General features: G+C 43.0%; 2 protein-coding genes across 2 annotated transcripts in view; one reads left to right on the top strand and one right to left on the bottom strand.

Moving 5' to 3' along the window:
* Window positions 1–676: 676 nt before the first annotated feature.
* Window positions 677–25,731, bottom strand: LOC137385138 (NACHT, LRR and PYD domains-containing protein 3-like). Its single transcript, XM_068059990.1, has 9 exons — window positions 25,660–25,731; window positions 19,928–20,380; window positions 15,015–15,181; window positions 14,595–14,766; window positions 14,415–14,480; window positions 8,104–9,844; window positions 6,633–6,719; window positions 5,123–5,284; window positions 677–3,486 (listed from the first exon to the last, which is right to left on the bottom strand). Exons 2-9 carry the CDS (start codon window positions 20,361–20,363, stop codon window positions 3,399–3,401), a joined length of 2,919 nt encoding a protein of 972 aa, XP_067916091.1. The 5' UTR covers window positions 20,364–20,380; window positions 25,660–25,731; the 3' UTR covers window positions 677–3,398.
* Window positions 25,732–25,815: 84 nt separating this feature from the next.
* LOC137385137 (NACHT, LRR and PYD domains-containing protein 3-like) overlaps window positions 25,816–26,233 on the top strand; it is a 130,287-nt gene continuing 129,869 nt past the window's right edge. Inside the window, exon 1 of the mRNA XM_068059989.1 lies at window positions 25,816–25,898. The gene's annotated coding sequence lies outside the window, so the exon portion shown is untranslated. The remainder of the gene's footprint in view (window positions 25,899–26,233) is intronic.

The following is a 26,233-nucleotide window of genomic DNA, read 5'->3' as shown; positions in this document are numbered from 1 at the left end:
TAAAGTTGCTGTTGTCTGGTATCAAATAATTCTTCCCATTGTATGTATATTATTGATATATTCTACTCTTAATAGCAATATCATTCCTTGTCTCGATATCAGATGATATGTTTTATTATAGAAACATGATGGCAATATTATTGGCCTGTTCATACGAACATTATTGGTTTAATTTGCTGAGTTTTCTCAGTCTCGTTACATAAACATGATTTATCTCATCACATAAACATCGTTCGTCTTTATTTTTAAATAGCACTATGCTCATTGCAGTACCAGTATTCACTCACAATTGACACATTATCGGTCTCAATATAGGAACACCATTGGGCTCATCATAAACACATTATTCATCCTATGAACACGTTTGACCACATTCATTGAACACTAAAGGTACCAAAGTAGCAACACTGTTGGCCACAACATATGACCATTTTTCATCTTATTATCTCCTCTGATAGGTCTCTGATATTCAGTAACTCAAGTGCAAGGACGGCAGATATGAGTGAATCTGGCGCAGAACTGGCATAAGCGTCCATCACGGAACTGTCTAGGCCATACCAGGAATTTTCGTGTCTCAGTCTCCTTTCCATGCAACCACCACTAATCCAAAATCATCCAAGAGCTTGATGATTACCCTCAGATTATTTTCTACACTACTAATCATCTCCTTAAGATTAGTTCACTTGTCCAGCAAGTCAAACATTTGTTCGAGCTCCCTCTGCCCTAGTGGAGAGCCAGTGCATTTCCCATTTCTCTCTTTTTTGGTCGGCTCTCCTCTGTGAGACCATCTTGTCTCTGAGATCGACCTTCTGGTCCCTATAGCCCCCCGAAACAGCTGACGATCTAACTTCCCTTTCTGGATCACAAGCAAGCTAATATTGTAAATTGTCCCATCTCCTCTGCCATAGCAGGGAACTGTCCCCTCTCCAACATCCATTTCCTCTGCAAAGGTTTTGCAGACGTTGTTGCCCCTCTGAGCTATGCCTATCTTTCCTGAAACTCAACGTTTGAATCTCTCCAATAGGATCACATGTCTGGCACAGCACCAAAGTGGTTCTAATCAAATTCACAAAGGACATTGTCAATGACCACGATGCATTATCCGCCCTCATTGCCCTTGATTGCTCCACAGTTTTCAACACCCTCGACCAAAGCATCCTCCTTGAACATATCGTCTCTCTTGATGTCCTCGCTGAGAGCAATTCTGAACAATCCAATTGCAGCTAAAGTGCATTCTGCAATGTGTTATCTTAGTTTAGTTTAGTTTAGTTCAGAGATACAGCACTGAAACAGGCCCTTCGGCCCACCGAGTCTGTGCCGACCATCAACCAACCATTTATACTAAACCTACACTAATCCCATATTCCTACCAAACATCCCCACCTCTCCCTATATTTCCCTCCACCTACCTATACTAGGGGCAATTTATAATGGCCAATTAACCTACCAACCTGCAAGTCTTTGGCATGTGGGAGGAAACCGGAGCACCCGGAGGAAACCCACGCAGACACAGGGAGAACTTGCAAACTCCGCACAGGCAGTACCCAGAATCGAACCCGGGTCCCTGGAGCTGTGAGGCTGCAGTGCTAACCACTGCGCTTACCCCTACCGCGAATAGCTTATGAATTCCCCACGAGATCTACTCTTAAATCCTCGTCCGCATTTCGCAACATCATTCGTAGATATGGGTCACCTTCTTCATGCATTCCAACAATGCTTGAATCTATCACTACAATACCTCACCTGGCCTCTACGTTGCCGCTGTACTGTAAAATCGCTTGCCCAATCAAATGTTTCGTGTTCTGGTCCTTTTCCATGACTGATTTCTAGCCTTTTCTTAATAATCACGTGAAGAATTATAGGGAGCAGCCAGTTAGCTACAGCACATGACCAGGGCGCACTGCGTTGCCATGGCGACTTATGTTGATTAATCACACAAGGAATAGAGTACAAAACTAAAATAGAGGATGAAATTATGAGAGTCCATGAAGCCTCCTTCTTCAGCATATTCCAAACAAACTCTTGCATCCAACATCAAAGAAACAAAATAAACAATACGTGTGAAAAAACAGACTGAACACATAATCTTGTCTGCACATTTGATGTTGAGGCTCCAATATGAGTTGATAATTTAAAATCTTTCGTAAAATTTCATTTTCTCTTGGCTTTAGTCCAAGCGCTCGTCAAAACATTTCCCCAGTTGAACGCAGGCAAGGATTCTCGCCTCACCTGTCTTGGGAGTTTTGCCGTTCACTTCCCTCCTCCTGTCCACGACCCCTCTCACTCCACTCCATGTTATATCACTAAATGTATGAGTTAACAAGCAATTGTTAAAAGTCAGGCGGGACCCCTCAGAGGAGAAGAGTGTCAATTTGTTTAGGTTGATCAAAAAATAACAGGAAGGTTTAAGAGGTATTTCACATCAGTCACCAATAAAGAGGACGTCGGAGAGGAGGTGAGCCGATTTGGCTGAGAAAGAGGAGTAATATTCCGATGGGCAAAATAAACATTTTAGATACGTTCATTAACCTAAATTCAGACCAGGTACTGGGGCCTTATGGGTAACATCCTGTGATACTGGAGCGGTTGAACGAAGAAACTGCAGTGTAGTTCAGCGAGCACAGGGGCAGTGTGTGAACAGGACCTGGTGCGAATTAGAAAACTGGCAGCAGAGTTTGGAATGGGCTTGCGTATATGGAGGGTGCGAGATGGGAAGCCAGCGAGATTGTCTGGAAAAGTCTGGTTTTGGCGTAACAAAGGCATGGATGAGGATTTCAGCAGCAGAGGAATTCGGCAGGGGAGAAATCCGGTGATGTTCTGGAGTTCGAATTTGGCAGTCTTAGTGATGGCGTGGAGATGTGGTTGGAAACATATTCTGGCGTCAAATACAATACTACCTTTGTGAACAATTTGGTTCATCCTCAGACAACTGCATGGGAGAGGAGTGGAGCTAGTGGCTGGAGAAGAGAGTTTGTGATGGGGGATGAGGATAATGGATTTGGTTTTACCAATATTTACTTAGTGGACATTTCTGCTCGTTTGGTACTATAGCAGACAAGCTGTCTCACAAGTTACAATCATTGTCCAGGTGATGCACATGATTCATTAGTCAAGGGTAGCATTTCTCTAAACTTGCAAATAGAGAGAAACATCGATTGCAATATCTGTGTTTTGTTTTCATCCAATTTAGCTGTAGATATTCCGTCCTGTCATCATGATTACAAGTATTACAGACCTGGGAAGTCTCTTCACGGTGAATGTAAGCCAAAAAGAAATACAATTGTGCGTCATTGTGCAAGCTCACTAACTCGATCTCCCAATACAAAGCATTCACTCCTCCATTTGAGGGCGTGTGTTGATCACAAATGGCATCACTGCGGCAGTCCTTCAGGCTGGAACTAGACCAGCACGGCCAGCCCAGGTCTGGATTCATGGAGCAATCTCAGGCCTTTTTTTGCTTCTCCGCTGAACTGATTCCAACTCAACCTTGAGCAATGTTTGAAAAATAATCACAATGTAAATGGTTGGGAAGCATTACAAAAACTTCATTGTAAACAGTTGGGAGGCATCTAAAAACTCACAATTCTGTATTTTCAATGGTAGAGCAATTAAAATTGGGGATGCTTAAAAGGCCAAAATCAGAGCAGCGCAGTCACACACCATCCTGACTTGGAACTATATCGCCGTTCCTTCACTGTCGCTGGGTAAAAATCCTGGAACTCCCTTCCTAACAGCACCGTGGGGATACCTACACCCCTTGGACTGCAGCAGTTCAAGAAGGCAACTCGCCAGCACCTCCTCAAGGGCAATTAGGGATGGGCAATAAATGCTGGCCTGGCCAGTGACGCCTACATCCCATGAATGAATTTTTAAAAATGGTTTTGGGTGACCTCAAGATTATGGTTGATTGAATGTGGGATCCCAGCCAGGAGTGCTTTGGAGTAGTCAAGTCTAGAGGGTAACTAAGGCATGAATGAGGGTCTCAGCAGTAGACGAGCTGAGACAGGGGACAAGTCAGATGATGTTGTGGAGGTTGAAATAGTCCATCTTAGTAATGGTGCAAATATGAATTCGAAAGGTCATCTCTGAGTCAAAATCATAATTGCTCTGGAGACAGTACAGAGAAGATTTATGAGAATGTTGTCAGGGCTTGAAGGTTGCAGCTATGAGGAAAGATTGGATCGGCTAGGGTTGTTTTCCTTAGAATGGAGGAGGCTGAGGGGTGACTTATTTGAGGTGTACAGAATTATGAGGGACCTAGATAGAGTAGACAGGAAGAACCTGTCTCCTCTAGCAGAGAGGTCAATTATCAGGGGGCACAGATTTAAGGTGGTTGTTAGAAGGGTTAGAGGGTGGTGGGTATCTGGAATTCACTGGAGGGATCTGTGGTGGAGGCAGAAACCCTCAACTCATTTAAAAGGTACCTCGACATGCACCTGAAGTGCTGTAACCTGCAAGTTTATGGACCAGGTGCTGGAAAGTGGGATTAATTTAGGCGGCTAGTTCTTTCTTTTAAAAAAAATTGCCGGGACAGACACGATGGGCTGAATGGCCTCCTTCTGTGCTGTAACTTTTCTATGGTTCTATGTGACGCCAAGATTGAGACCAGATGGCTTAATCTCAGGCTGTTGGCAGGGAGAGGTCTCTGCTGACAAAGAGGGCTGCCAGAGATAGCCCACTGTCCAAGTCCATTTAAATTGGTCCCAAATGAGGCAATAAAACGTGCTGAATCAAAAGCAGGTTAATCCTTCAAATTTGGGCCCCATGCAGTGCAAGCAACGGCTGTATAACACAAATGTCGTCCCTCAGTTGGAGAGCGGATCCCTCCACTACTCTGCCCTTCTTGTGTCTCTTTATAGCTCTGTTATAAAGGTGACGTTAATAAAGCGTGTTCAACGTTAACTGGATGTGACGGGTGGCCTGCAACACAGGTGGTAAGGACTCGGTCGCCTGTTGTAAACTGCAGTCGATGAACAATCCCATGGCTTCAATTCGTGACCATGTTCTGCAATTCCAATTGCTTTGCGTCCCTGGGCCTATTCAGTTTCACCCCCATTTAGTGCTATGTTGATCTGCATCAGTTCACACAAACTAGTTATTGAATGTTAACGCAAATACTCACGAGATTTTTTGCAGACTGGTGCAGGCTTTGATCAGTTGGCAGAAGGGGGCACCGGATCGGAAGCGATTTCGCTGTAGATCCAGTTCGTATAGTGACTGGTTGGTGCTGAGAGCTGAGGCTAACACCTCGGCACAGTTGTCCGTGAGTCCGTTTATGTTCAACCTGGAAAGTTTATCAATTTGGGGGTGAGAAAATGCCGGAACCACAAGACGCGTTGCACCTACTCTGCGTGTAAATAGAAACCCTCTAATATCTGCAGGAACGCTCACCAACGAGATTGGCACATATAAAGCTTCAGCAGTTAATCGTGCACTTTGCATACACTTCCGAAGTCTCGCCAATCCCTGCAGCTGATCAAGTAGTCGTTAAGCCACCAAACATTATTTTACAACTATTTTATGACGTGCCAAAAGGAGTTTTAAAAATAAAAACTGAAACACAAAAGGTCGTTCATTGTAACTGAGCCTCGAATCAGAACTCAATCCGTTCAAAGTGGGTACATCTGAACTTAGCCTCTGGGAATGGAAGAGGGGGGTCCGAAATCACATTAGAAATCAAGAAACGAAGGGGCGGAGAGAGATCCACGATAAAAGGCTGTTGATACAAATACCAAACATCATAAAGCTTCCGAACTGGCATCGCCATAGTACCTCTAATATCTCAGAAAAAAACAGCACCAAAAATACCTTTAATACCTCAGGGATAACATTATCCTCTAATATCTTATGAACAGCATCTCATACAACCGTTAACATCCCAGGAATCAGAATAGGAACAACATATCCATACTATCTATAAAAGCTCAGAAAGTTATCTCCATACCACTATTAATATGGCAGAGACAACATCTCCATGCTACCTCTAATATCTCTGGAATAAGATGTCCAAGCCACCTATAATATCTGAGGATTCACTTCTACCTGTTACCTCTAATATCTGGCAAACGACATCTCCATACTACAGTCAGGACATTTCCATTCTCTCTCAAACATCTGAAGAATTTTTTCCTCTGGTATCTCAAGGGAAATACTGATGTTTGTTTGTGAGTGGACAAATTGAAGTATGCGGACACTGGGAATGATTGTCCTGGATTTCGAAATAGGATGGGAGATATTGTTGCGTAGTTTTGTTCCGATTTTGTTCTTCTTTGAAGAAAAGTTTAGTTCTTGTAAGTGCAGACTGGATGAGATAAAGTGGACGTTAATTCTCTTTTGGCTGCAGCTCAGAAACCAGGACGAGCGTCTTATGTTATTGTTGCATGAGAGCACTTATTGCTAAACTCAGTTAGTGCTTGCTAATATTCTAACTGGTGTGTTCAGAAGTCATGTTTCAGAAGAGTGTCTCAGCAATGCCTTGTTTTAAAGTTTTTTCCATTGTGAGACAAAGATGGCATATACATGAAACACACTGACTGATTCAATTCGCAAGAGGGGAAAAAAAATTGAATCTGAGTTACAGGCAAGGGGATGCTGAATAGGCATTTGTCAGCATTACCAGTGTTCATACTTACTCCAGGATTTGGATTTTACAGTCTGATTTTCTGAGAGAGGCAGCGAGTTCTGTCATACCCGAGTCTGTCAGGTTGTTTGAAAGGAGCCTGAAAGGGGAAGGAATGCAAATGTGGAAGGAGGGGGTCAGAGAATATTCACTTACTGATACATAAAGTAAATCCCATAAAAGTTAATATCCTTACCATGCAAATAGTATGTTACAGTCATAAAATCACAAGTTATTAGGAACAATGATAGAACCGCTCTGCAGCTAAGTTTAGCAGATAGTAAACTTAAGAGATGGAAGATCCACTCTCTCAATAAGTTTCCTCCTTTATTTGCAAAAACATAAACTCTATGAGGTTGAATTGGAGCGGAGCTTGTTATTGTAGTATAGACTGAAGAATTAAATACTCGTTTGTTTGTTTTTTGCAGTACTGTCAATATTGAACGTTTACCATTTTTACTGTTGTTATTTTTCTCGGAAAAAGAAAATAAAGAATTTCAAATCCAAGAAATGAAAAGAAAATCCCAATGAAAAAATACCGAGATTGCGACTGTAGAGCGTTTATCACAGACAGCTCAACATTATATATTGTGATGCCTTGCATGTGTTTTTTCAATTCTTAGTAGATTCACAGACCTTCAAGCTGACAAAAATTTCCATGTCCTCTCACTATGCTACTGTTAGTGTTCGGAGTCGCGGATTTGATTCAACGACAACTTACATTTATATAGTGCCCTTAACAGAGTAAAATGTCTCAAGGTGCTTCCTAAATGTGTTGTAAAACAAAATTTGGAACCAAACACACAGAGAGATATTAGGACCGGTGAGGAATAGCTCGGTCAAGAAGTAAGCGCTGAGGGGCGGCTTAAATGAGGAAAAAGCGGTTGAGATGTTTCAGGAGGGAATTTCAGGTTTTGGGACATAAAAGCACAGCCACCAATGATGCAACCATTAAAAATGGGAATTCGCAAGAGGTCAGAATTGGAGGAGACAAAAGTTCTAGGAGGGTTCTGTGGCCGGAGGAGTTCTATTAAATTCCACTTAAACGTGATGATGTGGATCGTGTGCTTTCATTGTACCTTTTTACCCTTGGAAATTGCCCGAATGGTGTAAGAACAGGTAAGCCAGAAAGAAAGTGACAATCAGAAAGTCACCGAAATGAAATCATTTTGTCCAGCTCCACTTGATATCTGTGCTAATTCTTGTGGGTTAAAAACGTATGAATTATGTCCAAATAAGGCAATAGAGAATGTTTTCATTCAATGGCCCATTTGTCCAGCAGGTGTTTGGAAAGTCATATTGGAGTACGTGAAGTTGACCAGAGGTCGGGATATAAATCAGGCGGTACACAATGGTCGCCTGTTTCCCTTCAATATTACTGGAGATCGTGTGTGTAGTTTAATGATGGACAAATGCGACTCCGCTTATTTTGCGTCTGCGCCAATGTCCAATTTCAGACCCATTTTACAGAAATGGAATCGTACCTGAGTATTTTGCACTTGTGCAGTATGGGAGCGAGCCGCTGAATCCCTTCAGCTTGTATGTAACAGTAATTAAGATCCAGCTCCTCTACGATGTCACAATTCCCCAGAACAGTCGCCAGGACAAAACAATCCACTGGATTCAGTCTTATTGCCTGCGATTCACTGTTGTGACCCAGCGTAACTTTCAGACCGAGATCTCCTGTGAACCGCATCAAGTTATCCTGAGATTCAAACACATAGTGGAAGGTGTTTAAGAGTTTCTTTCTGTCTTTCTTGCTCTGTGTGCTTGACAGCTGGGCTTTCACCTTTTGCGTCAGCCAAAACTTTACTTGGCAAGGGGCTTCGCATTGGAAATTGCCCAAGAACTTTACCAGTTGCTGGGATGTAGACGGAGCGGAGAGACCGACCATGAACCGGATAAATACGTCGAATCGCCCGTCCTCCATGCTCTCGGCTTTCTTGAGCAGCTCCGTCAGGTTTTCTGGAGATTTCTTCAAGTAGGGCGAGAGTGCGGCCAGGTACTCCTGGATGGTGAGGTGAATGAATGTGTACACCACGCTTGTTGCGGAGTGGTCTTTCTCCAGGATTTCCATCATGAACCCAGAGACGAACTTCGAGGGTTCGAGGCTGTGCTGTTGGAAATGGTTCTGACTGAAGACAATGGTCCTGCTTGAGACTCCATCAAGGGCCATCTCTCCCGCCTTCAGTAAAATGTCACGCGGATTCTCGACTTGCCGGGCATGGTTGTTTAAAATGTTGTAAATGTAATTGGAGAAGAGCTGAGTGATGGTTCTAGGGAGTTGCTGTTTCACTTCTGGGTTTGAGAAGGTGGGGGCCAGTGAGGAGCAGAGGATCCAGCAGTAGGAAGGATTGTAGCACATGGTGTACAGGATGTCGTTCTGTTCCACCTGTCTGAACACAGCTGCGGCAACCTCGACACTTCCGTAGAACTTGTTGAAATATTCTCTTCGCTCCTCGGCGAAAAAGCCCAAGATTTCAGCCCAGAGGTTAACATCAGCTCTTTCCAGTGAATCAAGTGCATGAGGCCGGCTTGTGATCAGCACCGAACAGCCTTTTAACAGCTTCTGTTGTACCAGACGGCACACAATGTCGGCAAGTTCACAGCGACATCCCGGATCAAAGCAGTCTCGCTCTGCTTCCATGTTGCCCTTCCTATTGTCAAAGTTAATGGTTACCTTGAACTCATCCAACCCATCGAAGATGAAGAGCAAGCTCTCAGGATCTTCCCACAGATACTGGATCACTCGTTCAAAGTATGGATAAGAATGCAGGACCAACGCTTTCAGACTCGTGCTGCCACTGACAGCATTCAAGTCCCGAAACTTGAAGTGAAAGACGAAGTTAAACTGGGGGTACATTCGCCCGGCTGCCCAATCATGGACAATCTTCTGTACCATTGTGGTTTTACCAATCCCCGCCACTCCACTTACCACCGCCGTGCCGGCTATGCTGCTCTTGCCAAAGCAGTCTCTAAAGAGCTGGTGAATGCGGATTTTCTCCAGCTCGTCCCGGACCAGTTTCTTCTGCCACTCCTCGTGGTCCCGGCCCCTGGCCCACAGCTCGTGTTCCAGAAGTCTCCGTTCACGAACATTAGCGATGACTATCAGCTCAGTGTAGCGCTCAGACAGAGAGAATGTCTGGATCTGCTTTACTTGAATGTTGCTCACCAGCAGTTTCTCAGTTTGTGAGCGAAGTGATTCTCGATGTTCCTCTTGAATATCTTCAAGATTAGAAAATTAATGTTATCAATAGTATTCTCATGAAAGAGTAACTGATAGAATTTTTTAAAACATGTTCAGCCTTGATTTTGTTGAACTCGTACAATCTATCAACTGCAGATCATGTGTTGAGCACAACATACGTCAGAAGGTCGGAGGTTTTACCCCACACCAGACACTTGAATACATAATATAAGCTGGCTATGCAGTACTGAGGGAGTGCTGCACTGTCGGAGGTCCCGTCTTTCAGATGAAACTTTAAAAGAAAGCCCCATCTGCTATCTCCGCTTGACGTAAAAGATCCCATCGCACTATGGGAACAGCAGCACTATTTGCAGTTCAACCTGAACCAACATTGAAGAACTGGTGATATATCGCACTGCTGTTAGTTGAAACACACTGTGCACAAATTAGCTGCCTCGATTCCTTCATTCCGATAGAGGCCACAATTAATTTTCTGTGAAGTGTTTTGGGGGTCCTGAGATTGCAAAGGGCGCTTCATCAATGCAAGATCTTTGCTTATTTATAAATTCAGTATTGCTGAAAACAGATACATTTTGTGGAAGCTTTTCCTCTTGCACTCATCAGGACAGTTGGCAAGAATACCAATGTAGGAGAAAGCAACAAATTTATACTGTATGAGAAGAGAGTACTGATTGGTTGGCAATTGGATGACTCTACCAATCAGAGTCCACTTGCCAAACAATCAGCACTCTCTTCTCATGCTGTATAAATTTGTTGCTTTCCCTTACATTGGTATTCTTGCCATTTGTCCCCATGAGCCAAGACAAAAGCTTCCACAAAATGTCTCTGTTTTCAGCAATATTCAAGTTCTGTGCTACTAAACTACTTATTCTCCCAGAATTTACTTGGATGAAGGGTTACACACCAGTAACCTCGTGACCTCTCCACATAGATGCTACCTAACCAGCTGTGTATTTCCTGCATTTTGCTTTATTTCTGATTTAAAGTATTTATAGATTTGTTCTCCTTTTCTTGTCTTTCACTTGGGACTTAGGAAAGATTCCTATCTCTACGGCGCATTGCTCCACGGGGATTATAATGTGCAATATTAATGAATGCACTTTGTCTTTTTAGTCTGAAATCCCTCTGACAGGTACCATGGCGAAGGCAATTGCCATTTCTCGAGAATTCATCGATTCCGGCTTTTAAATGGCCGACCTAGGAATTGGAGTGAAGTGTGTTGGGTGTTGGTCCTATAACATGGTAGACGGCCACTTCCAGGGTTATGGGTTCATTAACGCAGTAGGACAGGTTCGGTAAGGCAGGCTTGGAATTCCTTATCCGAGTTGTTAACATCTTTAAAGTATGAAGTATGAAGTATAAAGTATAAAGTAAAGATTATGATGTCGGTTAAGATAGCAAAGATTTTCCGAGCATTAAAAAACAGGACCTCTAGGGTTGGAATCTCTGGATTACTCCCTGTGCCACGTGCCAGTGAGGCTAGAAATAGTCAGCTAAACACGTGGCTGAGCAGCTGGTGTAGAAGGGAGGGTTTCAGATATCTGGACCATTGGGCTCTCTTCAGGGACAGATGGGACCTGTACAAGAAGGACGGGTTGCATCTAAACTGGAAGGGCACTAATATCCTGGCTGCAAGGTTTGCTAGCATCACTCGGGGGGGTTTAAACAAGTGTGGCATGGGGGTGGGAACCAGAGCAGTAGGACAGCTAGTGAAGTAAATGAGGAGGCCATAGTAAATAAGGCCAGTAGGACTAAGAGGAAGAGCAGGCAGGGAGATGTTGCTGAGCACAGCGGGACTGGTGGTCTGAAGTGCATTTGTTTCAATGTGAGAAGTATAACAGGTAAGGCAGATGAACTTAGAGCGTGGATTAGTACTTGGAAATATGATGTTGTTGCTATTACAGAGACTTGGTTGAGGGAAGGGCAGGATTGGCAGCTAAATGTTCCAGGCTTTAGAAGCTTCAGGCGGGATAGAGGGGGGTGTAAAAGGGGTGGGCGAGTTGCATTACTGGTTAAGGAGAATATCACAGCTGTACTGCGGGAGGACACCTCAGAGAGGTCATGCAGCGAGGCAATATGGGTGGAGCTCAGGAATAGGAAGGGTGCAGTCACGATGTTGGGGGTTTACTATAGGCCTCCCAACAGCCAGCGGGAGGTAGAGGAGCAGATATGTAGACAGCTTTTGGAAAGATGTAAAGGTAACAGGGTAGTAGTGGTGGGTGATTTTAACTTCCCCAATATTGACTGGGACTCACTTAGTGCTAGGGGCTTGGATGGGGCAGAATATGTGAGGAGCATCCAAGAGGGCTTCTTGAAACAGTATGTAGATAGTCCAACTAGGGATGGGGCCATTCTGGACCTGGTATTGGGGAATGAGCCCGGCCAGGTGGTTGAAGTTTCAGTGGGGGAGCATTTCGGGAACAGTGACCATAATTCCATAAGTTTTAAGGTACTTGTGGATAAGGATAAGAGTAGTCCTCGGGTGAAGGTGCTAAATTGGGGGAAGGCTAATTATAACAATATTAGGCAGGAACTAAAGAATTTAGATTGGGGGCGGCTGCTTGAGGGTAAATCAACAACTGACATGTGGGAGTCTTTCAAACGTCAGTTGATTAGAATCCAGGACCAGCATGTTCCTGTGAGGAAGAAAGACAAGTTTGGCAAGTTTCAGGAAGCTTGGATAACACGGGATATTGTGAGCCTAGTCAAAAAGAAAAAGGAAGCATTTGTAAGGGCTGGAAGGCTATGAACAGATGAAGCACTTGAGGAATATAAAGACAGTAGGAAGGAGTTAAGACTTAAGCAAGGAGTTAGGAGGGCTAAAAGGGGTCATGAAAAGTCATTGGCAAACAGGATTAAGGAAAATCCCAAGGCTTTTTATACATATATAAAGAGCAAGAGGGTAACCAGGGAAAGGGCTGGCCCACTCAAGGACAGAGATGGGAATCTATGCGTGGAGCCAGAGGAAATGGGTGAGGTGCTAAATGAGTACTTTGCATCAGTATTCACCAAGGAGAAGGACTTGGTGGATGATGAACCTCGGGAAGGGAGTGCAGATAGTCTCAGTCATCTCATTATCAAAAAGGAGGAGGTGTTGGGTGTCTTGAAAAGCATTAAGGTAGATAAGTCCCCAGAGCCTGATGGGATCTACCCTAGAATAATGAGGGAGGCAAGGGAAGAAATTGCTGGGGCCTTGACAGAAATCTTTGCATCCTCATTGGCTACAGGTGAGGTCCCAGAGGACTGGAGAATAGCTAATGTTGTTCTTTTGTTTAAGAAGGGTGGTAAGGATAATCCAGGAAATTATAGGCCGGTGAGCCTTACATCAGTGGTAGGGAAACTATTAGAGAGGATTCTTCAGGACAGGATTTACTCCCATTTGGAAACAAACGAACTTATTAGCGAGAGACAGCATGGTTTTGTGAAGGGGAGGTCGTGTCTTACTAATTTGATTGAGTTTTTTGAGGAAGTGACGAAGATGATTGATGAGGGAAGGGCGGTGGATGTTGTCTATATGGACTTTAGTAAAGCCTTTGACAAGGTCCAGCATGGCAGACTGGTGCAAAAGGTGAAGTCACACGGGATCAGAGGTGAGCTGGCAAGACGGATACAGAACTGGCTCAGTCACAGAAGACAGAGGGTAACAGTGGATGGGTGTTTTTCTGAATGGAGGGATGCGACTAGTGGTGTTCCGCAGGGATCAGTGCTGGGACCTTTGCTATTTGTAGTATATATAAATGATTTGGAGGAAAATGTAGCTGGTCTGATTAGTAGGTTTGCGGACGACACAAAGTTTGGTGGAGTTGCGGATAAAGATAAGGATTGTCAGAGGATACAGATCGGTTGGAGACTTGGGCGGAGAAATGGCAGATGGAGTTTAATCCAGACAAATGTGAGCTAATGCATTTTGGAAGGTCTAATGCAGGTGGGAGGTATACAGTAAATGGCAGAACCCTTAGGAGTATTGACAAGCAGAGAGATCTGGGCGTACAGGTCCACAGGTCACTGAAAGTGGCAACGCAGGTGGATAAGGTCGTCAAGAAGGCATACGGCATGCTTGCCTTCATCGGTCGGGGCATAGAGTATAAAAATTGGCAAGTCATGTTGCAGCTGTACAGAACCTTAGTTAGGCCACACTTAGAATATTGCGTGCAATTCTGGTCGCCACACTACCAGAAGGACGTGGAGGCTTTGGAGAGGGTAAAGAGGAGGTTTACCAGGATGTTGCCTGGTCTGGAGGGCATTAGCTATGAGGAGAGGATGGAAAAACTCGGATTGTTTTCACTGGAACGACGGAGGTGGAGGGGCGACATGATAGAGGTTTACAAAGTTATGAGCAGCATGGACAGAGTGGATAGTCACAAGCTTTTTCCCAGGGTGGAAGAGTCAGTTACTAGGGGACATAGGTTTAAGGTGCGACGGGCAAAGTTTAGAGGGGATGTGCGATGATTGTTGAGTCATCAGAAATCAATAAATGAGCAAAAAGAAAGCGACGGTGGTAACGGAGTGATCACGGTGGGGTCTGACCGTCCCCAGCCAACTGTTCTTTCTTTATTTCTCTCTCTCTCTTATTTCCATTACGCTTACCTTTCAGAATATCGGACACCTTCTGTTCTACCGTGCTCAGAATAGTTTCCCTCGGTAAATTCACACCTGTAAACATATGTTTTTCTTCAGTTAGTAATGCACAGACATCTATCGAAATCAGCAAAAATGTTATTTTCGCTCTATTGAACGAATGCTCTTAAAGGTACTTTTAGACAGCACCTTTCTCGTATATCTCTGTCAATATGTTTTTCAGTTTGGGTTTGGTGTCCCGCAATTTCACAAAGACAACCCACATGGTTCTTCCTGCTTGAGCACCGTGTTCTATCACAAAGTCGAAAAGCTGTCTGGAAGCCTCCCGTCTGTTTCCCTTCTCTATCAGTTCCTTGATACTCTGTGAGCAAGACGAATTATAGTTTCATATCACGTTCTCGTCATTCTGTTTGCATTAGTATATATGCTGCTCCATTTAACACTACTTCCTGATTGTTTTAAAATTCTAGGCGTTACAACATTTCCATTTCTGTTAAATAGATTTTGAGTGAAATGGAATTTTTCATTCTTTTTGATTGCTTTATACATAATTTGCCTTGAATAATCATAAAGAAATTCTGAAACTGATGTTTGGAAATAGCAGCCTACCTGATGCTCAGTATTGGTGAACATGTTTTCTCGCAACAATGCTCCACTGACAATTTCCACAAATTCCTCAATTCCTTCTTCCAGTCTCTGGCGGTAGAACTTAGTAATTTTGTACAGGTCACGGTCGTTGTAACTTGCCAGGGTTTCTTTTATTAAGGGGTTAATTTCTGTGAACAAGTCACACAGAAGGAAAGTAAAGGACAGTAGAAATAAAACAATTACCTGAATTCTGAAAACATTCAAAATACAGTCCCAGAAGGACGCTCGAAAATTCACCATGTAGTCTGCAGAATACAGACACAGCCATTATTAATTTTTCGAAACAAGGTCATGCAAAAAGATTTTCTTATATTTCTTTGTGAGATGTGGTCGTCGCTGGCTAGGCCAGCATTTATTGCCCACCCCTAATTGCCCTTGAGAAGACGGTGGTGAGTTGCCTTCTTGAACCGCTGAAGTCCTTGGGAGTAGGCCCTTCTTTTTTGATTTTGTAGCGGTTTGATACAACTGAGTAGCTTGCTCGGCCATTTCAGAGTGAAGCACGTGTAGGTCAGACTAGGTCAGGACGGCAGATTTCCTTCCCTCAAGGATGGGTATGTACAGCAATTGACAATGGCTTCATAGCCATCACGAGACTAGCTTTTAGAACCATGGAACCATAGACTAATTACAGCACAAAAAGAGGCCATTCTGCCCATCGTGACAATGCCGGCCGAAAAAACTAGCCGTCCAATCGAATTCCACCTTCCAGCACCTGGTCCATTGCCTTGCAAGTTGGAGCACTTCAGATGCATGTCCACGTACCTTTTAAAATAATTGAAGGTTTCTGCTTCCACCACCATTCCTGGCAGTGAATTCCAGACACCCACAACCCTCTGGGTGAAAAGGTTTTTCCTCATGTTCTCTCTAATCCTTCTACCAATCACCTTAAATCTGTGCCCTTTGGTAATTGACCTTTCCGCTAGGGGAAACAGGTCCTTCCTGTCTACTCTATCTAGGCCCCTCATAATTTTGTACACCCCAGTTAAGTCACCCCTTAGCCCCTTCTGTTCTCAGGAAGACCACCCTAGCCTATCCAATCTTTTTTCATAGCTGCAACTTTCAAGCCCTGGCAACATTCTTGTAAATCTCCTCTGCACTCTCTCCAGAGCAACTATGTTCTTCCTGTAATGTGGAGACCAGAGCTGTATGCAATACCCCAACTGTGGCTGAACCAGCCTTTTATACAGTTCCAGCATTACATTCCTGCTTTTGAATTATACTTCGGTAATAAAAGAAAGAATTTCATATGCCTTCTTCATCACTTTATCTACCTGTCCTACCACCTTTAGGGATCTGTCGACATGCACTCCAAGGTCTCTCACTTCTTTTACACTTCGCAATAACCTCCCATTTATTGTGTATCCCCTCGCTTCATTTGTACTCTTCAAGTGCATTATCTCACTTCTCTGGATTGAATACAATGTGCAACTTTTCCGTCCACTCAACCAAACCATTGATATCATTCTGGAGTTTACAGCCATCCTCTTCACTATCAACTGCACAACCAATTTTTGTGCCATCAGCTAATTTTCCAATCATGCCTCCCACATTTAAGTCCAAATCATTAATATTTACCACAAACAGCAAGAGCCCTGTGGAATGCCACTGGAAACAGTTTTCCATTCACAAAACCATCCATCGACTACTACCCATTGCTTCCTGTCACTGAGTCAATTTCGGATCCAACCTGCCACATTCCGCTGCATCCATTGGGTTTTCATTTTACTGACCAGTCTGCCACATGGGACCTTGTCAAATGCCTTACTAAAATTCATGTAGACCACATCCACTACATTACCCTCATCCATCCTCCTTGTTCCTTCCTCAAATAATTCAATTAAGTTAGTAAGTCATGACCTTCCCTTAACAAGTCCATGTTGACTACGCCTAATTAATGCATGCAATAAGTAGCAGTTTATCCTGTCCCTCAGAGTTGAATCTAATAATTTACTCACCACCGAGTCAGACTGACCAGCCTATAATTATTTGGCCTAGCTCTCGCGCCCTTTTTAATTCCAGATTTATTAACTGATTTCAAATCCCACCATCTGCCGTGGGGGAATCTGACCCCATATCACTGGTGCCTAAACTTGGGGATCTGAGTTATTAGTTTAGTGACAGTATCACAATGCCACTGCCTCCACACCGAGGGGAACTAGCGTAAAAGGGGTGGGTAGTCATATGCTTTCAATTTAGCAAGGAATAGCACAAGGTAATAATCGTTGGTGGAAATTTCTGTCCACTTAACACATTGAGGCATTCAATGCACAATGTAAAATACCTTTTACTAAAACAGTATAATGCTCTACAATGAAATTTCCTTTTACATTGCAGTCATTTCTTGGATAATGTGCACGCGTGGTGACATGATTATTACGAAATAACAGGTATTTAATGAATTGACGGGACCTGAGAATCGCAGGAATGGCGAGTATTTATTCCCCATCCGCGTTGTCCTTGAGAAGGTGGGTGTGAGCCATCTTCTTGAACCGCGGCAGTCAGAGTGGATGAATGTAATCCCACAGTACTGTTACAGAGGAAGTGTGAGGATTTCAACCCAGCAACAGTGAAGGACCAGCAATGTATTCCCAAGCTGGGATGGTGTCTGCTTTGAAGGGTAAATTGGAGGCGACCGTTTTCCCATGGCTTGTTACCCTTGTTCTTCTCAGTAGAGGTCAGGGGTTGAGGGGTCCTCTCAAAAATGCCTTGGCAAGTTGCTGCAGCGAATCTTGAAGCTATTACACACCGCAGACACCGTGCATGGTTAGTGAAGGGAGCGAATCTTTAAAGAGGGGCATGGGGTACCAATCAAGCGGATTGCTTTGCACTGGACCATGTTCGGCTTCTTGAGTGTTTTAGGAGAAGCACTCAATCAACGAACTGGAAAATATTCTATCACAGTGCTAATTTGTGCCTTCGAAATGCTGGAAAACCTTTTGGAATGCATGAGGTGACTCACTTACCGTAGAATAGCCAGCTTCCGACCTGCTGTTATAGCCACGTTGTTTGTATGGCTGTTCCAGTCAAATTTTGGACCCCACCCCGCTACCCTCCCCCGCCCCAGGAGATTAGTGGTCGAGGATTTCAGAAATGTTAATGCCGTTGAATGGCAACTGGAGGTGACTACGTTTTCTCTTGTTGAAGTTGCATGGCGCAACTGTTGCTTGTCACTTGCTAGCTCAAGCCTGAATGTTGTCAAGGTATTGTTGCATTTGGCCACGGATTGCTTCAGTATCTGAGGAGTTGCAATTTGAACTGAACACTGTGAAATCATCAGTGTGCATATCTATTTCTTATGGTAGGGGGAGAGTCATTGCTGAAGCAGCTGAAGATGGTTAGGCCTCGGGCACTGCCCGGGGGAACTCCTGAAGCGCTGCCTTGGGTCTGAGATAATTGACCTCCAATATCCACAACAGTGCTAATTATGACTCCGGCAATGGAAGTGTTGGAGAATGGTCTGTTGCAGTGTAAATGTGTTTCAATTAAAGAAGGATTTTTTAAAGAAATTATGCCGTTTTGCCAGGGAATATTTTGTATGTGTATCAATGCATTATATTAAGACTATGTTTTGTACCTGATATCTGGAATCATGTTTACTAAATGAAACGTACATTTGTGTGCTATGTTACAAAGGTTCTGAAAGACAGTATGTCTGATGTGGCCCAGTAGGCAAATGGCCTCCAGGTAAAACGATTATTGCAGATTTTGTTTAGATCAGGCAGGATTTCTGATGACTGCCCCTCACCATTATTATTCAAGAGACTCAGAGTAACAATAACTGATAGACTTGTAGGGCTCATGGGGATGAAAATGTAAATAAAGGTATTTGGAGACTCTTCATAACTGGAATCTTGAAGCCGATATCAAACATTCCCATTGTGTTACAATTACCTAGCCCATTAAAACATCTGTAGAGACAATGTGTGGGAGGAGAGGTCATACATCTATTCACCTATCGAATTGGTTAATTTGGAATATGACATAATATGGCACGAAGAAAACATCAGGAAGGATAAAAGAAGGAGGTTGAGAGACATCGGAGCATGCACAGATTTGCAGAAGGAGCTAGACCAGGCTCAACAGAATATTTGAAGAGATAAGACTGCCCAACAACAGCTCGGGAAACAGAAAGCGAGGACACCCTTCTGCATAACTAATGTCCTTGGTTAAATATTGCATTGTAAATCCTTGCTATGTTTAATAAACTCTCACCCTTGATTTAAGAATACCATAGTCTTGTGGGTGCAAGATTCGTCAACGACCCCACAACCGCGCCACCACCACCCCATCTTCCATAACCATGGTGTTAACAATTAACGGGGTATTGTATTCTAAAAAAAACTCCATTGATTTCTGTGCAGACACAACACAATAAGATGAATACCAAGTTCAGACTAAAACTTGCATTCATACAGTGCTTTTAACATAAAGAAAAATATCCCAAGGAACTTCACAAATGGAAATTGGCAGAGAAAGGGACGCGAGCCGTGGAGGGGGAGATTCGTAGTGGATGAGCAAAACCTGGAAAACAAGATGCTTGGGCTAATGATCTAGCGGATGTGAAATCATGTCCCACTACGGAATTTTGAGAATTTGAAATAGATTGAGAAATGTGAAAATGATCATGTAACTGTCAGATTGTTGTAGAAACTCAACTTCTTCACTAATGTGCTTTAGGGAAGGAAACCTGCTGTTCTAAACTAGCCTGATCTATATGTGACTGCTGCCCTACACCAACATTGTTGACTTTAACTTTTCTTTGAAGTGGCCCATAAAGCCGATCGGTTTCAGGGTAAATAGAGAGATAGGCAATAAAAGCTGGACTTGCTAGCAAAGTCCACATCCCGATAATTTTTTTAAAATCTTCTCCCTACCTGGTAAGTTTTTAAGGATGTCGGTTCCTTCCAAGTTTTCACTTGTTTTAACTTGACAACTTGCAAATGCATCGCCTCCCGTGGGCCGATGCGGGCTCGCTGGGAGGGTTTGCATATTTTCCTCTGGCGCATTTGTCGTTGATCCGTCAGTTCCACATGGGATATCTCTTGCCGGGTAACTCACTTCATATTTCTCCTCCCTTCTACCATATTGTTCGACGCTTAACGTGCTTTCTGAAATAAGACCACGTCGTTGTGTCCTGTCTTTTTCATCGGAGCTTCCTTGGATTGGAATATTACTTGCCTGTGGACTCGGTCTGTTCTCGCTGCCAATTTCCAAACCGACAGGGCGACTGCATCTGATCACTGGGGGACTTTTATTGGTGGTAACTTGCACGCCATGTAACTCAAACTTTTTACTCCCTGAATTTCCCATTTTCTATAACGCTTCTCCTATTGAAAATGAACACATATTGTCATTCCAGCATGTTCGCTTAGATAGCATAGTTTTCTTATTTTCTATGGATGTGTCCCTGAGTTAAAATCCCGCTCATTTCAGAAGAGGGTCAAACCTCTGCTCTGCTACTTTATTTGATCGTCTTCAGTGGTTCCCTAAGAGGGCTTAGAAATGATGTTACAGGTTAGAAAGAAGTGCTTAGCCATGATTAAATCTTAATAATATAAATGGATTGAATAACAATTAGTCCTTATTTCTGGTACTACATAATTTAATTGCACGTTTGTGCACAGATGGGCGGGAGCTGTTCGAGTGGTTTGGCATTAAGTACTGTGGACAGAGGGAGAAAGGCAATGAAGGTTCAAGGTTTCTTCCTTGGTCTATACTATGTTAAATCACCCCTAGTAAGAGAAAGCAGCAGACAAGCAATCAAGGGCCATAGGGTTTGCGTAACTCATAAGAACATAAGAAATAGGAGCAAGAGTAGGCCATTCGGCCCTTTGAGCCTCCTTGATTGGCACACTATCCACAACTTACAACCTCGCTCTCTTCACCACTGATGCACAGTGGCATCAGTGTGTACTGTCCAAAATATGCACTGCAGCAACTCACCAAGGCTCCTTCGACAGCAGCTTCCAAACCTGTTACCTCTACCACCTAAGAGGACAAGGGAAGCAGATGCATGGGAAAACCACAACCTGCAAGTTCCCTTCCAAGCCAAACGCCATCCTGACTTGGAACTATATGGCCTTTCCTTCACAGTCGCTGGGTCAAAATCCTAGAATTCCCTTCCTAAAAGTACTGTGTGTGCACCTACACCCCAAGGACTGCAATGTTTCAAGATGGCAGCTCACCATCTCCATCTCAAGGACAATTATGGATGGACAATAATGATTAGTCCAATCTATATGAAGATCAAAATCACCCACGATTGTTACAGTACCTTTCTTACAAGCTCCCATTATCTCTTGATTTATATTCTTTCTTACAGTGTGGCTACTGCTAAGGGGCCTATAAAATTCTTCTACCAGTGACTTATTTCCCTTGCTATTTCTTATCTCCATCCACATCTTGATCTCCTGAGACAAGATAATTTCTCACCATTGTACTGATCTCATCCTATATTAACAGAGCTACCCCACCTCCTTTTCCTTTCTTCCTGTCCTTCCTAAATGTCAATTACCCGTGAGTATTTAATTCCCAGCATTACAACCACGTCTGTTTATTGGGTATCATATCATGCCCATTTATTTCTATTTGTGCTCTCAATTCATCCATCTCGTTCCAAATGAACAAAGAACAGCACAGGAACAGGCCATTCAGCCCTCCAAGCCTGCACCGATCTTGATGCCTGACTAAATTAAAATCTCTGCACATCCGGGGCCCATATCCCTCTATCCCCATCCTATTCCTGTATTTGTCAAGATGCCTCTTAAACGTCACTATCGTACCTGCTTCCACCACCTCCCCTGCCAGCAAGTTCCAGGCACTCACCACCCTCTGTGTAAAGAACTTGCCTCGCACATCCCCTCTAAACTTTGCCCCTCTCACCTTAAACCTATGTCCCCTAGTAACTGACTCTTCCACCCTGGGAAAAAGCTTCTGACTATCCACTCTGTATATGCTGCTCATAATTTTGTAAACCTCTATCATGTCACCCCTCCACCTCCGTTGTTCCAGTGAAAACAATCCGCGTTTATCCAACCTCTCCACATAGCTAATGCCCTCCAGACCAGGCAACATCCTGGTAAACCTCTTCTGTACCCTCTCCAAAGCCTCCACATCCTTCTGGTAGTGTGGCGACCAGAATTGCACGCAATATTCTAAGTGTGGCCTAACTAAAGTTCTGTACAGCTGCAGCATGACTTGTCAATTTTGATGCTTTGTGCATTCAGAGAAAGAGCCTTTAATGCTGTCTTTTTAACCATTTTCTCTACTCTGACCTTATTAACTGGTGCACTATTATGTTTGTACACTCTGTCCCTTCCTGTCACACTCTGGTCATCATCACCAGTATTGCCACCCTGCACTATTGCCTTGGCGATAGTGTTAACTTTCTAAATTTGTGCTCCTGCTGGGAAACCCACTTATTTGGAGAACCATGTCTCATCACTGTTATGGTAAGGAAGGAACAGTCGGTTCCTCAGTGCCTGCATGGCTCCCGATAACCACTAATCAGACTTCCAATTGTTTGGAGAACTGGATCTGGTGAGCAGCTATCATCCTGGCCACAGTATATGGGGATTCCATGACTATCTGTGACCCATTCCGTGAGCTACTGGATTGGAGACAAGTAGGAAATTATTCTGCCCTGTCGCCTTCATGGAAGTAGAAAATAGAATTGCAGGATGTATGCAGCTTTTCACCATCTATATACCGTCTGTCAATCAAAAATAAATATAACTGGAAGAAAACATAATTAAGTTTCATTGCCTGTGACCATGAACCTTTTCAAGGGCCAACTGGGGTTTAATTTAACTTTGGTTTATAAAGAACACTGGTAACCCCTGATTGCACCAACGACAGAAGACATCATACTGTAATGCATAGTAGATAACAATGAGTAAAGCTATTTTTTTCTTAAATCTTCAGTTCAAAACACTCCATTTCTTACAATAGAAACATGACAGCTGATGTGCAACAGAGTGCACACTAAACTGACTGTAGTATGTACATACACAAATATATATATATATATCTATAGATAGATAGATAGATAGATAGATAGATAGATAGATAGATAGATATATAGAGAGAGAGAGCGATAAACTGACAATTTATATTGTTACGACCAAGGCAGGAGGAGTGCACTGTCCATCCTAGTCCTACTTCTCCACAGGTTACAACATATATTGAAATTTTCCTACTTACTGATAGGGTCAATCACATACTCTATTTTCCCCAGAATAAAACACACTAACCAGGTTTCTTTAGTAAACAACAACATTAGCAGTCTATTATAAAACAAGTCTTAACCAGTAATGAACTAAAGCATAAACACACAGATTGAAATATTAAAGTTCCCTTTTTACCTTAGACACTCGCATTCATACACACCGGTTAACCAGAAAAATAAACGGATTTGTGTTTTTAGAGCTCTATAACAGTCAAAAAAAACTTGAGCTGAATATTTGCTCATTCTTGAAGAAACAGCAGATGAAATAAGCTGTCTTCCAAAACTGACAAACAGCCTGGCCTCCAAGTGCATGTAGACCAGTCACTCGGACCTTTTAGAAACGTTCTTTTCAGGGAGCACTGAGAATTAATTTAGCAGGTTTTTCTTCAAAGACAAGTTCTGAGATGAGTTGACAGAGTGGACTTCTCAGAGACCTTTAGAGAGGTTCTGGAAAGCTGAGCTGGGTTCTGGTCTTCTCTCCTTCCTTGGGAATTCTTTCCTCTCTTTGGAAGTTCTCTCTCTCCCTGCAAGTTCTTTCCCTTATTATACAGTTCAACCCTAACTCAAAAAATTTCAAAAACAAAACCGACAACATGAGGTCAACGTTTTGACCTCTATCAATCTTCACCTGTCACATTCTTTGTAAACAACTTCTCCAGGTGTCCAAAGTTCTCCGTTGTTCATTGAGCTGGAAGTCAGGTGATTTCCCGGAAAGGCTTGTTTTCCTCACAAGACCTCTCAGTGCCCCTTTGGAGAAAAAAACATCTCCAGGGACTGTTTTTCAATGTCAAGTGGCCTTTACATGACCCTCTTTAAAAACCGCAAATTCAAAAATGAATCCTCAAAAAAAAATTAACAAAATACAGAGGCACTTTTGTAACAATATATTCTATCTATGTCATTTATCTATCTATTTATAGAGAGTGAAAACTAGCTACATACGAAGGAATTTTGTTCAGGAGGACATGCATAGAACTATTTTCGATTTCAACGCAATACCACAGGTGGCCATCAGGAACCTGCTGTCTAACTCAACTACCCGATACAAATTTCCTTCCGTAAATATCGCTCTGAATATGGTACATGCAGCACTTAGCATCCAACCAACAGAATCCCCGGAGGATACTTGATGGCACGAAACTAAAAATTGAAACATCCAATCCACTTTAAGCATCACTCTGGACTGATCTTATCCCACATCTTATCCCATTTATTAAACTCAACATTTTTAACGACTGTTGTATTACTCGAATGGATTCAGAAATAAATCGTCATGTCATCTCATTTCAGGAATTGGGTTGTTTGTTAATCCTTCCGTTTCTCTTTTTCCTTTAACCAACCACTCGATACTTTCGCGTCACCTGAGTTTCAACTTTCAACCAATGCTGGAACAACAATTTGTCTTTACATTTCCGTTTACAGTCTTGTCCAATAATTTGTATTGAGAATTTAATACTAATTCATTATGTGGTCATGTCGAAATTTCTTGGTAATTGGTTCGTTTTAGCTAAGTTTTTTAACTGCTGAGATGTTGCAATTAGTATGAATGGAATGTCAATTCATTGAGCTTCTGGGAGCTTTGAAATCTCCTTCGCTCCTCAGCTGATTAAAATGCCTGTGAGGAGCCTCTGATCAGCTGTTTCGATACATCTGCACTAAAGTCTGAAGATGTTGATTAATTTGTGGCGAAGCCTGTGCTCCTTTTCACCAAAGGCAGCACAGAATCAATTGACAAACCAACTCCAACAAAATCTGTTTGAGCAGACCTTCTGCCTGCGAGCTCATTCGCCCATTAGCCTCACCTCAGAGGGAGAATGAATTCTTGTGGGCCGTTCCAAAACTCGCTGCCACACCTCTCTCTGAGAACTCAATAGTGAAGCTTCGACACTTGGCAAATCAGAACAGGTTTAGACGCTGTACAGGTCATTATGAAAAGTAGGGGATAAAAGTTCAGTATTTCTTTTTTTTAACTCTCAAGTCTATCTATCGAAATCCTGATGTTAAACAACTTCGGGAAGTGAGGGTACTTTTGTTAATGTGCACCCGGGGTGAGGGAGGGACAGACCTTCCTTCAGCGATCCGCTCCTATCTCATTTTCCACACAGCAAGAATTCTACTCGGAGTGAGGGCATTGCATTAGAACTCGATAGGATTCGTGAACTTTGTGGTCTATTTCTGTTCTGGCCAATTGTAGCACCCTAAAGAATTGCTCCTTTGCCCATGAGCACTCGTTATGAATTAATCCTGGTACATTGAGCTAAACAGCACACAGGGTGGTGAGATAGCACACCGAGCCAAGAGGAAGCGAAGTATAGCCGCCCGCTTCAGAAATCAGCAAATTTCTCTCTCTCTGCTCAGTCTATTTTTTGTAATCCTTACCTTTGACTGCAGTCCCAGCTTCTGACTCAGTTGTGTTTCGATGGAAGTTGAACTTGCAGCGCAGTGTAAGAGGTTGGGCATTACAAGCAATCAAAAGAGCAGGGCGGTCTTAGAATACAAACTGTCCAAAGTTAAACATTAATTGCTCAGCACCGGTTCAAGGACTGCACATAATCAAAGAAAGGAGTGGTTGGTGACTTGCAACACTTGTTGATCCGAAGTTCATAACAAGCGAACAGGTGAGTCATCGATTAAGATCAGCAAAGAAACTAATATAACTTCTTTATCTGTATCTGTTACACAAACCACAGTAAAACTGAAATTTGGCAACTTATTTTGCGTTGGTTTAATGTTAAAAATGATCGTGTTCAGTACAGAGTCCATAGTAGTCTGTAGGGAATATGGATTTGCTTCGATTACCATCACACATTTGAAAGTTTTTTTTTAAAACAGTGTGCTTTAATGAAATGCCTATTGTGTGAAAGTTGCGAAACAAGAACAGCTTTGCAGATTGCACTTAACTGATGCAAGTCCATCATTTAACCATTTATTGTAAAGAACAAATGGATGGATT

This window comes from Heterodontus francisci, chromosome 28 (assembly GCF_036365525.1).
Source record: "Heterodontus francisci isolate sHetFra1 chromosome 28, sHetFra1.hap1, whole genome shotgun sequence".
NCBI classification, from domain to species: Eukaryota; Metazoa; Chordata; class Chondrichthyes; order Heterodontiformes; family Heterodontidae; genus Heterodontus; species Heterodontus francisci.
This window is presented reverse-complemented; position numbering and strand designations above follow the sequence as displayed.